Below are 13475 nucleotides of genomic sequence, written 5' to 3' on the forward strand. Positions count from 1 at the left end.
CCGAGCCGGACCCGGCCTGGCCCGGTGCCCCACTTTGCAAATCGACCCGTTTCCCATCCAATATCTCCCACTCGGCCGCGGAGGCCCCAAGGCCCCAACTGAGAGCGGGGCCCGGGGGAGGGGGTCCCTGCTGGTCGTTCCCACCCTTCGCACGACCCCGGGCGATAGCGGGGGACCCCGCAGCAGCAAACCCGCCCCACTTACATCCGGCGGCTTCCTACGGATCATGTACATCGCTTGTCATCGCTTTTTGCCACTGGTTGTGACCCCTCCCCCGGCTCCGCTAGTCTCCGCTAGCACCGACTTCCCGATCTAACCCGGTCTAACAGAGGGCAGATTTGGAGAGATCTCGAGGAGTACATACAGATAGACCCTCCAATCATCAGAAAACTCCGACCTGATCGGTCGTACTGACCGCCGACAGATCACTCCAGACAGCAGACAGGCCGACGTCTGCACGCGGCCGGCCGGGCGAGAGGCTTGACACGATCCGACCCTGCGACCCTGACGCTGCTGCTCTAGCTATCAGACATGCACTACTGACTGCTGCCACAATATGCGACCGGTGCTGGCCCACTTGGCGGCCTTCCCGGTCAGTGGTGAGGCGCAGTTCAGAGCTGTCGATGGCGCGATGCCGCACTGGTCCCACATTGGTGACACGAGACCACCACGTTTGCCGGTCCAAGAGAGAGGCACCGGCGCTGTCGTAAGAAGGTGCATGGTCCCTCTTGACTGCCCATGCGCGCGAGGCTGTGTAGGCATAGCCTCGAGAGTGCCAGCAGCCAATCCGAGGCAGCTTGTGACGCGCATTGCGTCAGAAGAGTGCACGCGCTGGAAGGACACCTTCCTACTGGCCGTACAATCACCTGCATAGCTCGCGACCTTAGCATCCAGCATTCAGTGACGACCTGATTGTGCAGCAGGGCACGGTCAGCAGCGCCGACAGGCTGTCGCAAGGCGTGATAGCATGGTCGCAATACGCGAAATTCTCATGAAAACAAGTAGAAAATCGCGCTCAAAAGAAAAATCGCGTAAAAAATTGTGCGGGCCATGGGACCCCATTTCCCCCCCGCATGGGTACCCCCTAGGGGCCCCGCTTCCCCCCAGAGCGTCTCCCAGTGAGATGATGGAGAGGGAGGGAGGGGGGACGACACCGCTCGATCTACCCTCCGGGGTCAGCGGCGTGCACCTCGATCCTGCACCGTGTTTGTTATGACCCCCTCCAATGAGCACACCAGCGAGGGAGGGCGAAACGAGGGGTCCCGTACCATGTGGGACCCTACCAATACACCAATGCTGAAGTGCTCAGTGGAAAGGAGGATTTCAGGTATAATTCATGTATGGGAGTATGCGAGTAGAACACTGCTGAACTGAAATACACACGTATTTCCAGTCCAATCACAAGTACACATACTTTAATACTTGATTTTATCTCTTTCAGTGTGTGGGCGAAGTAGCGGAGTAACTGGGAGGCTGCGGCGCAATACGACGCAATATGGCAGTAGGCGCGGCACGCTAGGACGTATGCAGGTACGCCGGGCGCCTCCCACAGTATGGGTACTGGTGTACTGCATCATACTTGGGTATGTCGAGCCTTGGAGTATCGCAGTATCTCGGAAGCACCAGTGCAGTATCTGCCAGTATTCTCCAGTATTCTCCAGTATGGCCCAGTACAGCAGTATGAGGGGAGGCATCGGGCCAGACAGTGACACAGCAGGTAGCGCGCCTCTGGCTCAATTTTGCTCTTCTTGAAACCGGTGATGCTGCGCAGTTTTGCCAGGGCCGCCACTGTCCTCGTGTTTGATCCCGACCGAGTGCGCAATGTCTGGAAGCGACACATAATGTGTGCATGTGCATGTGCACATCGAGGGGGAGAGGTGAGAAGCTGGCAATAGCTCCAAAGTCGCAATCGTTGGCGTTGGAATGGGACGGCTCGAGCAAATGCATCAATCCCGCAGTGCCGAAGGTAGTGGTAACAGGATGTTGTACGGGGGTGCGCACGGCAAGAGTTCTCACGAATGCTGGTGCCGGCTGTAGCATGGCGCTGTGTCAGCACAGGAGTATGTCTGGCCAGGCAAGCTGAATGTGGACATCTCGTCCCCGTTCCTAAATGAATGAAGAGACCAAACTTTGGAGCCGCTCTTGTCCTGGGCAACGTCCTGTCGCGTTTGCCAGTCTGCGGTCGCGCTATCTACCAGCCTCGTTCGTTGCACCAAGACGGCAGCCGTGCGCACGAGGTATGTGCGTGAGTCGTTTTTGTGTGTGCGGTTCGGGAAACATGCGATTCAATGCGCAGTGGCGCGTCGCCTTTGCTGGAGAGTCAACAACGGCCTCTCGAGTGGCAAGTCCTCAACATGAAAAAACAAAAGAAGGAGGAGCAGAGTCTTCAATACCTAAATTTGGGGGGACGCACGAATATGAGGTTTGTGCGACACATGCATTCGGTCGGCATGCTCGCCCTCGTGGCGGGCATGCCCCTGACCTACACCGTGCGGGACTGTGGCACCAGGCGCGGTACACTGTATGACACTGGCTTCCTTCCAAGCACGTTGCAGACGGCTTGGGACAAATACAGCGGCGCGGTCGGCAACGTCCTGCCGCCCACCAGAAGCGACCACAAGCGGATTGTGTGGTCATCTGCTTGCGTGTGCGATGTGTTGTGGCGCAGATTGCGCTTGTGCGATGTGTTGTGGCGCAGATTGCGCTTGCGTCCCAAGCCATTGGCCTGGTGCAGCGCCAGCCCCCCGTTTTCTGATTCAGTCGCGCAGGCGCGGTCTTTTCTTTTTCCAGGCGCGGTCGGGCACTTGGGGTGCGGCGCGACTTGCACTAGTGCGCGTTCCGTGGGGCTTGGCGACAGAGCGATCGCCGTGCTGTGGATCATCGGGGCACAAATCCACAAAGGCCTCTCCTCCCTCCGCGTTGCGACGAGCTCAGCCACAAGTACGACGGTTGCGGACTGCGCATTCTGGGGACGGTGGACACAATCCATTGGTTCATCCCGTCTGGTGCGTCCCGTCCTAGCACCCCTGCTCGATCGCCGTGTTCCGCCACCACCCACGAGAGTCACATCTCATGAGTCACACCTCGCCACAGTCAAACTCGCATCAGTGGGAGTGGGAAGAGGCGGCGTGGTGGCTCTGCGTGTGCGTGGGCGCGCGCGCACCTGCAACCACAACCTGTTTGTGATGCCGCTGCAGGATAGGCCGGCCTCTTCAGGATGCCTCGTTGCCTCTTTAGGACTGCCCATCGACGAGCGCTGGATCAATCCATTGAGCAAGGACCGCCCAGCAGTAGTTGCAGTATGCGGCCGGCATTAAGCTAGCTAGCCCTTGCAAGGCCAGGTGCGCCGCCGAGCGCCGCTGCTAGCAGTTGCAACCTGGGAGTGTGAGTTCTGGCTCCGGGTGCTCTAGTGAGTCTGGCAGCCGAGTGGTAGATCCCGCCGCAGCACTGCACATGCACCAGTATGGAGCAGTATTCTCCAGTATTCTCCAGTATGCCCCAGTACAGCAGTACGGATGGAGCTGTGATGCAGTATCCAAGTATGATTACTTCGCCGTATTGGGATATGGTGCGCATGTGAGGTACAGCAGTAAGGGGAGGTATCTCATGCAGTATTGCAGTATGATGAGACTGCATGTCGCGTATCAGGCTGTACCCACGTACCGGTTGCGCTGGCTCGGTGTACGGGAGTGGGGATATCTGACCAAACTAGAGGAACGCATCAGGGCAGCTATGGCAATATTGGCGGCTATTCTTGCAATATTGTAGTACGACACAGACGCGGCGAGATAAAAATACCTCATATCTGAGATCCTTCTATCCACTCAAAGCTCGGGGTTGCATATTGCAATAGCTGCACACCACGCCGCCGCGACGGCGCGGTGGCATGGGGAATGCGAACGCCGACGCGCTGGACGGGTCCACAGCGGTCCGCGAGAGCTGCTACGCCGATCGCAGCGCGGTGGTCACCTGCACCCTGTATAGCATTTGCACTGCGGCGCTGCTGCTGCTGAACAAAGTGATCATAAGCTATGCGCCGCTGCCGTCGATGGTATCAACGCTTCAGTTCTTGGCGACCGTGCTGGCGGCGCTCTTTGCGATGGTCCAGGGCGTAGCTCCGGTGGACCGCTTCCTGTGGGAGCGCGCCAGGCATTACCTCCTGTACGTGGCGATGTTTGTGACGACCATCTACTGTAACTTCAAAGTGCTCGAAGTGTCCAACGTGGAGACTCTGATCGTCGCACGATCCTGCGTGCCGTGCCTAGTCGCGCTGCTCGAGTACGCCTTTCTGGGCCGCCAGCTCCCATCCTGCCGCTCGTGGCTCGCGATGCTCGTCATGTGCAGTGGCGCGGTGGGCTACGTTATGAGCGACGCGGGCCTTGATGGCAGGGTTGACAGCATACACCTGGATCACAGTCTACTTTCTCGTGGTAGCAGTGGAATCCGCCTACGGCAAGCATATCGTTGGCCCACACCTCGGCTTTGGAAGCATGTGGGGTCCGACGCTGTACACCAACACTATCTCCATCCCCCCGATGGTCGCTATCGGGCTCCTCTCTGGTGAGCAAGAGGCTCTCTTGCGTCACGCCGACTGCTCCAAGTCCAGCCCGGTGGAGGATGCCGACTCGAACCAAGCCGTCGTTCTTCTCGTCCTCATCTCGTGCGCTCTCGGCGTGGCTGTCGCGTTCCTCGGCTTCGAGGCTAGGAGGCTCGTGTCGGCGACGTGCTTCACAGTGTTGGGCGTGGCGGGGAAAATGGCGACGGTGACCGCCAACGGGCTGATCTGGGACAAGCACGCCTCGCCCGAGGGTATTGCGTTTCTGGCGGCCTGCCTGGCCGGTGCGGCCATATACCAGCAATCTCCGCTGCGAAGCGGGGCGATCCAAAGGAGAGATGACCGCGAGATGACGATGCAACCGATTCGTCAGCCGGTGAGCGTGCGCGACGAAGGAGCTAGCGACAGTCCTAGCCACCAGCGTGTGTGAGACCCAAGGTGAGAGTCGTTAGTGGAATGGGTTGACACATTGTGGCGCGATCGGAGCCGCAGCGTGGGGCTACTGGCCCGCTGGGCGGTGCACTTGTGTGTGTGTAAAAGTTTCTTGACGCACGACAAAAAAAGTTCAAAACCCATTTCAAAACGTTCTTCTCCCCGCTCTCTCGGGGGCGCTTCTCCGGTTCATGTCGATGTCGAAACCGCGCGCGTTATCTCTCGAGTTCGTCTTTAGATCTCTTTAGCACGACACACACGCGTCGCGGTTGTGTCTCAGAGAGTATCCTCCCGCTCTAGTGCGTGTAGTGAGGAGAGGGCTACGGTGCGATAGATTGCGATCTATGAAAGCTGGTGGCTGAAGTTGGAGTGGTGAGGTCTAAGCTGTTCTCGCGAGCCGCGCCCCCGCCGCCGCGGCGTGGAGTGGCGAGCAGTTCAAGTGTGTAGCTGTATCTGGAGCGGGTAAGGAGGGCGTGGCGCTAGCGGGCGGCAGCGGCCGCTCGCTCTGCCATGGCCCTGTACCACGTGCAGGGCTTGCGATGTTTCCCCCACCAGCCATCCCCGTGGCGGCAAGTCAGGTCGTAGTGGTTGACCGAGGCGAGGTAGTGCTCTCCCCGAGGGTCGCGAGAGAGCTTGGCTCCCGCAGGGGCGGGGCAGCCGGAGAGCGGCACGACGGCGTCATTCTTCTCGCTAAAGTTCACCCAAGAGGCGAGCGCACGCAGCTCGACCGAGTTGATGCTCCACAGGCCAAAGGGCGAGTCGCCGCACATCGAGCCGTTGACGCGGCCGAGCCAGGGGCGGAGCCTGGCGAAGGCGGGAGAGGAGCGAGCGAGCGCCCTGTAAGCCGAGCTCACGCTGCCGTTCGGGCCGTCGCAGAAGCCCACGCGCTTCGCCAGCGCGCGCAGGACCGGCTCGACTGGGCCGCGGTCGGTCGGCGGCGAGTCTCCGCAGAGCTCCGGGAGCGCCTCGGCCGCCTCGGTTCCCTCCCACGGCGCGCCGACCGAGTACCACGCCGTCGCCTCGCCGAGCGCGCAGAGCCCGCTCTGCAGGGCGCCGGCGAGGGCGAGGCTTCCCATCGAGTGCGCAAAGATCGTGGTGCAGCGCCGGCGCGGCGACTCGGAGGCCGGCCGCGTCACGAGATCGCACACGCGCCGCTGGAGCCGCTCGTCCGTCCAGCCGCGGTGCAGCGTGTCCTCGAACATGAAGATGAACTCGGCGCACGGCCCGCTCAGCTTGTCGTCGACCGAGCCCCAGTAGCCCGGGTCAGACGTCAGCGGCGGCCGCGCGTACCCGTTGCCGGCGCCGTGCAGGAACACGCAGGTGCAGCCGCCGCCATCCTCCGACCGCCACAGGGACAGGGCACTCGCGGCGAGGCGCGGTAGCGCCAGCGCCAGCAGCGCCACGGCAGCGAGCAGCAGCAGCAGCAGCAGCGCGCCGGCGGCGCACAGGCGGCGAGACGCCGGCGGAGCTGCGCCGACAAGCACGTAGGGCGTTGACGGCATGCCCCGGCAACGCCTTGTCCAGCGTGTTTCCAAACCCGTAGAGGTGGCCCACCGACGCCACAGTGCCACCACATTGTCCCACGAGCCCCTCCCCACCCACCGTCGTCGACTTGATGAGCGAGTTCCAGGACTTGACCTCGTAATGCACGTCCCGCATCGCGGCGAAGTCACCGCCGAGCTCGCAGATGTCAGTCACGGACGTGTCGTTGAGGTGCCACGTCACCTCGGGCTTTTCCTTGTCCCCGAGGATGATGCTGCCAACCGAGCGCGCCCGGATGGCATTCTGGGCGGCCCTTAGCACCCCGTTGTGCTTGGAGGTGCGGTCGCCCTTGTTGGAGTTGGCGAGGGAGTCGCCCTTGCGCTCTCTCCCACCGACCGACCGTGACGTGCTCGCCCGCAGCGGCCCGCTCGTTCGTCGAGAGTGGGCGCGATCACCGACAAGTATAGAGCCCGTGCCTGCGCTGCAAGGCGCGCGATACACGTCGCGCGCTGTATGTTCCGACTGCGGCGTGTTTTTGTCGATCTCCTCGCACGCACGCCGCCAGGCATGCAATCAATCCACGCTTCGCGGGCCCTGACAGCCGCGAGCGTGCCCTGTTTCGGGACTGGAGAGGTGCTCGTCGCCAATTGGCGGGAAGCGCTGCGCCGACGGCAGTATGGACGGGCAGCAGCGGCCGAAAAAGAAAAGAAAGAAAACGGACAACCCAAGGGAGGGATGGGAGGACGGCACGCCGCCACCACACAGGGATTTTAAGGAGAGGGGTGTGGTGCGCTAGTCGTCGCCCACCCTTGGGCGTCCGCCTCTTCCTATCTCTCTTCGCAGTCTCTCGCCGATTCTCGCTGCAACCTTCATAATGCCACCTCGCGGTCGTCCCACTCTCGTCGTTCTCTCCCTTGTCGCTTCTTCTTCTGTCGCGTCGCTCGGCCGATAAATAAATAAATAAAACGGGCACGCCAAACGAGGGGTGGGAGAAGCACAGGGTCCCCACCTGCACGAGCAGGATCTTGTAAGGACGATCAGGGACACAGGGGAACGGGAGCGGGGAGCGCATCGCGACACGGAGGGGGGCTGGGCAGGGTTCACGGCCCACACGACAGGGTCCCAGGGATTCCTCTCTCGTATAGGACAGGTTGCACCCGGCGGCACGGGGGCAGGCGCGGGCCTCCTACTGGTTGCGCTCTCCTAGTTCTCCACTGCTCCTGACAAGGGACAGCGACAGGCTCGCAGCACGGTGGACTCCCTATTCCACTGGCGATCTCTCTCGACTAGCGACCTTCCTCCGGCTTCTCACCAGCAGTCTCTCACTACCACGGGCACACTGACAGAGGCGGCCAAAAGGCTCACGTGGGTGGCAGGGCGGTGATAGGAGTCTCCCACTCTGTGGGCTTCGCTAGAGGTGCGGCCCCTGCGCGTGTCCTCGCCCTCTTGCGGTCTTGAAGGGGAAGGGGAAGGGGCTGTGTGTCTGTGTATGTGTGTGTGTGTGTGTGTGTGTGTGTGTGTGTGTGTGTGTGTGTGTGTGTGTGTGTGTGTGTGTGTGTGTGTGTGTGTGCCTGCGGGCGCTGTGCGAGCCGCCCTGAACGACCACAATGTTGAGCGCGCTCGAGCACCGAAGCGCCGGCGAGCACCACCGCCCCGCGCCTTGGCGTGGGTCGGTAGTACACGATGCGGCGCCCAGCATGCTCTATCATGCGTCGCACCCGCAGTGGCCGAGCCGACAGCCGCTCGAACTGGCGCCGAGTGGCTCCCAGATCGAGCGCGGCAGTCTCAGTCGCACCTCGTCGCGGGGCGAACGCGAACCGAGCCGTCGCCGTTCGCCGCAGCCGCCAGCCGCCAGCCGTCAGCCGTACAGACGTACAGCCGTCAGCCGTCAGCTCGCAGTCGCCGTCGCTGCCGCCGCCGCAGCAGCAGTGAGCGAGCTCCTGCGTCGTGTTGCCGACGCAGTGTGGACGCGCGCCGCCCAGCGGCGAGCGAGCGTGCTCGTAGTTGGGTCGGCGCGCGCGCGGGCGGACGGCGCCTGTAAACAGACAGCCTGCACCGCCCACTCGTTCAAAATCAGGAGAGGTACGTCTGGCCGAGCAAAACTGCCATTGGGAGCAGCACTTGGAGCACTTGGAGTGCAGTTATCAGCCTCACATCCAGGGCCGGGGAGCTGAGAAGCGCACCCAGCGGGCCGGATGATCGGGATCGGGCTACGGGCTAGAGAGCCCTGACCCCTAGCTAGGGAGAATGCGTTCGCGGGGAAGGGGCCGTAAAAAGTAAACACAGGTCTCCGAGGGTTGGACCCGCGTACCGGGCTTCCCCTTAACTGCAGGACGCCCCCTCTACTCGGAGCTAGTGGACATTACACTGTACACCACGCCCAAACACAGACACTTATAAATAAATAAATACAACGGACATCCCAAGCTAGGGCTGGGTCGAGGACAGACACGTCCCCACCTTTGCAGGATTTTGCAAAAGCGAGGGGGGAGGGCGCATCGCCGCGCGGAGAGGGCTGGGCACAGGGCACAGGGGATCTATCTCGCATAGGATACGCACTCGGCGGCACGAGGGCAAGGCTGGGCGTCCTATGTTTGTGCTCCCCCCCGGACCCCTCGCTCTCGGGCACTAACCATCTGACCACTCATCGACGGGGCTTGGCGAGCGGCCGCGCTGCGGGGCAGGGCTGGTGAGAATGGGCTCTGGCCACTCGCCCGTGCGGTTGTAACCCCGCATCTGTCGGACAGAGGCCTCGACCGCCCCTCGCGGCAAGCTCTCGAGCATCTCGAGCAGCTCGCCCGCCGCCATCGCCGCCTCGAACTGCTCCCTCATGCCGAGCGCGCCGCATACCCTGCGGACCGCCTCCTGCTGCACCTCGTCCGGCGTATCGGTTTCATAGCCGGACGAGTCAGCGGAGGCGGCCCGCTTGGCGGGCGGAGAGTCGGGCGACGGCGAGCGCGACTGGCGCGAGGGCCCGCTGCCGCGCGCGGACAGCGCGTTCTTGTCAACGAGACGGGGTCCAGCATCGGCACGGCCCCTGGCACCGCGGCCCTTGCCGCGCTGCTGCTGCCCACGCTTCCTGCCCGGGTTAGGGACAGTGAAGGAGCAGCCGCGCACTCCGCCGCCGCTGGGCGGCGGCGGCACGCGCGCGGCGGCGGCCGGGCCCGCAGGCGCGGCGGGCTGGCCACCCGCGGTGGCACCCTGCGGCTGCGATGCGGCTGCGGCGGCGTACGTCTTGGGCGCCGGCTCCGCGGCTGGCGGCGCGGCGGCAGGGGCGGGCGGCGCCGCAGGGCTCGCGCTCGCAGGCGGCTCCGTGGCCTGCGCCTGCCGCTCGTGGCGCACGGCGCGCTCGAGCTGCGAGTGCGGGTGCAGCTGTACGATGACGTCGCCGCTCTGCGTCGCGGTGAAGGAGACCGAGTACGGCGCTTCGCCGTCGTTCTTCTTCTCCGCGTAGACGAGCGCGTAGTCGCACACCTGTCGTTGGTGGTCAGTGAAGATGGTCTCTGTGCAGCGCTCGGCGGAGCCGACGCGAGAGAAGTGCCGCCTGAACGCCATGCGTTCAAACACAGACACTTGCTTAATCCTCGGTGCGAGCCGACTTTCTTTTCGTTTTCGCACTTGGCAACCACCACTCGCTCTCACAATGCTCTTCTGCGTGATGCCGGCCGCAGTCTCGCTCGTCTGCAAGACGCCCTCTCGTCCACTTCCGCGCCCGCTCGCCGCGGACGGCGACGGGGAGGCATCGTTCACGTATGACTCGGTGCAGCGGCGGCTGCCGCTCATCGTCGAGTCCGTCATCGACAAGAACAGCTACAGCGAGGCGCTCCAGGCGGACCTGCGCTCGCTCGCCGGCGAGATCGCCGCGGGCGAACCGCTCAAGCCGCTGGCCGCGCCTTCAGCAGAGTGGGAGGACGCGCTGGCGCCTCTCCTCGCCGCTGGCGACACTTGGCTGTCGGCACCGTGGTTTGTTGTGGAGAACTACCTGTACAAGCGGATGCTCGAGCTGACGGACGGACCCACCGGAGGCGCCGACCCGTTCGCGGCGCAAAAGGCGGAGTCGCTCGACGGCGCCGCCGCCGCCTTTGCTGACATGCTCTCCGCCGGACTCACCGAGGGCGAGGTGTCGCTGCCGTCACTCGTGAGCACCGCGCTGTGGGGCAACCTCGCCGACCTCTCCCTCTCCGCGGGCGCGGCGCTCATCGCGCCCACCGACGCGTCTGCGGGCGGCGGCGGCGCGGGCGACGCGTCCAAGCTGGCCGACGCGGGCGGCAAGATGCTCGCCGACGACACGGGCGAGCTGTGCGCGGCGCTCGAGGCGGCTGGCGGCGAGGAGGTTGTGGTGGTGCTGGACAACTGCGGGCTCGAGCTGGTGTCCGACCTGCTGCTCGTGGACGGGCTGCTGCGCTGCGCCTCGCCCCCGAGGCGCGTGACGCTGCACGCAAAGGCGAGAGGAGGCGGGCGAGGCTTGCTGCAGCGGTGCGGTGCTGCAGCAGCCGCGGGAGGGCGTCTGCGCGTAGGCGAGGCCCGTCTTCGTGAGCGACGTGGTCGAGGCGGACCTGGCTCCGACCCTGGCCTGGCTCGAGGAGCAGGGCGGCGGTCCGCTCGCCGGCCGGCTGCGCGACGCGCTCGCCGACGGCCGGCTGCTTGTCGAAAGCCCCGAGTTTTACACGGGCCCGAGATAGCCGAGAGATGGCCGAGAGATGGCCGAGAGATGGCCGAGAGATGGCCGAGAGATGGCCGAGAGATGGCCGAGAGATGGCCGAGAGATGGCCGAGAGATGGCCGAGAGATGGCCGAGAGATGGCCGAGAGATTGCCTCGAGTCGTACACCGGCCCGCCTCTTCTCTTCGAGGCAGAGAGGATGGCCGCGCGCGCCTCCCCACCTCTCCGCCCCTCCCCTCGCCCGCAGGCCCGCTCCCCTTCTGGGAGATGCCGGACGAGCTCCACGCGAGGCTCGCCGAGGCGGCGCTCGTCCTCACCAAGGGCGACGCCAACTTTCGGCGGCTGCTCGGCGACCTGCACTGGCCGCACGACACCGACTTTGCCGACCTGATGCGCGAGTACTGGCCAACCTCGCTCGCCGCGCTCCGCACCTGCAAGAGCGGCGTGCTGGTCGGCGTAGTGCCGGCGGTGGAGGCGGCGGCGGCCGCGGCGGAGCCGGAAAAGTGGCTGACCGGAGGCGTGTACGGGATGGTCTCCTTTGCGCCAAAGGCGACGCCGAGCTGACGAGTTACCGGCCACTTGCACGGCGTCGCGACAACGAGAGGGCGGCGCGATCAGGCCAGAGTGAGAGACCAGAGAGAGCGCGCGTGTGTCGTCTGTCGAGTCAGACATAAGACACTCTAGAGAGGGGCGGCCCAGGACGGAGTGCCAGGAGGTCCCATTTATGCTCACTTGCGGTGATGGTGTGTACGTAGCCCTGCCGTATAGAGTATGTGTTTAAGCGTGTCCGCACACACAATTTTCACGCCGCTCGGCGCAGTAATTCCCCCAGGCCAGTAAAGTACACACACGCGCGGTGACGGGCGGTGATCGGTGTGTCGCAGTACACACACTAATTCCCCCATAACGACTTCATGTGAGAAGTGCGGATACGGACACACGGACTGCTGTGCGCACCGCTGTGCGCGCGGCGGTGGGCCACCGGCGGTGCCGGGCATGCAAACGAGCACCCTCGAGTAGAGACTAGGAGCCGCGGCCGCCCCGCCGGCCCGCCTCAGCGCCGCGAGGCGTGGAGGTGGTGCTGGAAGAGGATGCACTTGCCGATCGGGTGGTCGAGTCGCCAGCCGTGCCCGGCGTCGTCCTCCGGCCGCAGGAACGAGTTTGCCTCGGCGCGGAGGGCGACGAAGTCGGTCGACGGGGAGACGGGCTCGCCCTCCCGGAAGCGCGCGCCGGTGAGCGGGTGGACGACCCCGGCGCCGCTCGCGAGGTTCCCGACCACCTTCATCACGTTGCGCAGGTTGGCGTCCGACACCTTTGGAGAGAGCCACTCCTCCATCTCGCACAGCCACTCGTCCGCCGCGCTGAGCGAGGCCAGCTGCGCCGCCGTCAGCGCCGGCGCCGCCTTGCCTCCACGCCCCTTTGCCGCCGCCGGCCTGCGCCGCGACTGCCGCCTCAGCCGGTCCGCCTCCGCCTCTGCGCGGTCGAGCGAGCGGTCGGCAGAGCGGGCGGCGGCGGGCGGCGGGCGGGTGGCGATCCGCGAGGAGGCGCGACGGTTCTCGAACGCCTCCTGCAGCCGCGCCGCCCGCTCGGCCGCCAGCTGCGCCGCCCGCTCTGCCCGAGCGGCCAGCTCCTCGGGACTAGGCGGAGGCCGCCGCGTGAGGGAGGGGCCGTCGAGCCCGAGCGCCGCAAGCGCCGCCTGGTTCTGGGCGATGTTGCGCTCGCGCTCGAGCTCGTACGCCGACTTGGACTCGCCGTCCGGCGCCGCGGCGGGCTCGACTTTCGGTGCGGGCTCGGGCGCGGGAGGAGACGCGTCCGACTGGCGGCGCCGCTTGCGGCCCGTCGCGGGCTCGGCCACCGCTTTGCGCGCCGGCTGCTCCTTCGCCGCTGAGCCGGGCGCTGGCTGCGTCTTCGCCGCTGACCCGGGCGCGTGCCACGAGAGCAGCCCGGCGGCCTCCTGCTCCGCGAGTCGCGTGGGAACCCTCTCTCCATCCTCGTAGAAGATGGTGTGCATCCGGGTCGCGGCGTCGAAAGACTCAACCTCGCCCTTGTGGTAGTGCTTCTGCTTGCCGCGTGGCTCGATCCACTTTACCCAAACGGGCTTCCCGACGTTCTCGTCGCGCTCGGTGGTGCTGGTGAAGCCGCGCTTCACCATATGTCTAGGTTTGTGTGGCAAATCAACACAGATGATGTGGTTTTCGCGCTTTTGGTTTTCGCGCTTTTGGTGCTTCCCGCCTTTTGGTTTCTTTCTTTTTTGAGAGACCTTTTAAGAATTCTTTTTTTGCATTCGATACAGCGTCCACCCATACCGCGTTGGTGTCCAGTCCGAGCCTGGCTGTTCTTCACCT

At 64.5% G+C, this 13475-nt stretch overlaps 4 protein-coding genes across 4 annotated transcripts; 2 read left to right on the plus strand and 2 right to left on the minus strand.

Moving 5' to 3' along the window:
• Positions 1 to 3886: 3886 nt before the first annotated feature.
• EMIHUDRAFT_225527 (hypothetical protein) lies at positions 3887 to 4985 on the plus strand (the record flags this gene model as incomplete). Its single annotated transcript, XM_005789746.1, has 2 exons — positions 3887 to 4390; positions 4458 to 4985. The coding sequence occupies 2 exons, from the start codon at positions 3887 to 3889 to the stop codon at positions 4983 to 4985; spliced, it is 1032 nt and encodes a 343-aa protein (XP_005789803.1).
• Positions 4986 to 9097: 4112 nt separating this feature from the next.
• EMIHUDRAFT_225529 (hypothetical protein) lies at positions 9098 to 10024 on the minus strand (the record flags this gene model as incomplete). The annotated part of the gene is made up of 2 exons (XM_005789747.1): positions 9098 to 9520; positions 9812 to 10024. 2 exons carry the CDS (start codon positions 10022 to 10024, stop codon positions 9098 to 9100), a joined length of 636 nt encoding a protein of 211 aa, XP_005789804.1.
• Positions 10025 to 10112: 88 nt separating this feature from the next.
• On the plus strand, positions 10113 to 11694 carry EMIHUDRAFT_454898 (hypothetical protein; the record flags this gene model as incomplete). The annotated part of the gene is made up of 5 exons (XM_005789748.1): positions 10113 to 10589; positions 10743 to 10895; positions 10987 to 11140; positions 11378 to 11580; positions 11680 to 11694. The coding sequence occupies 5 exons, from the start codon at positions 10113 to 10115 to the stop codon at positions 11692 to 11694; spliced, it is 1002 nt and encodes a 333-aa protein (XP_005789805.1).
• Positions 11695 to 12184: 490 nt separating this feature from the next.
• EMIHUDRAFT_109832 (hypothetical protein) lies at positions 12185 to 13282 on the minus strand (the record flags this gene model as incomplete). Its single annotated transcript, XM_005789749.1, has 1 exon — positions 12185 to 13282. The coding sequence occupies one exon, from the start codon at positions 13280 to 13282 to the stop codon at positions 12185 to 12187; it is 1098 nt and encodes a 365-aa protein (XP_005789806.1).
• Between the last annotated feature and the right edge of the window lie 193 nt (positions 13283 to 13475).

Source organism: Emiliania huxleyi, assembly GCF_000372725.1.
Source record: "Emiliania huxleyi CCMP1516 chromosome Unknown EMIHUscaffold_125, whole genome shotgun sequence".
Lineage (NCBI taxonomy): Eukaryota > Haptophyta > Isochrysidales > Noelaerhabdaceae > Emiliania > Emiliania huxleyi.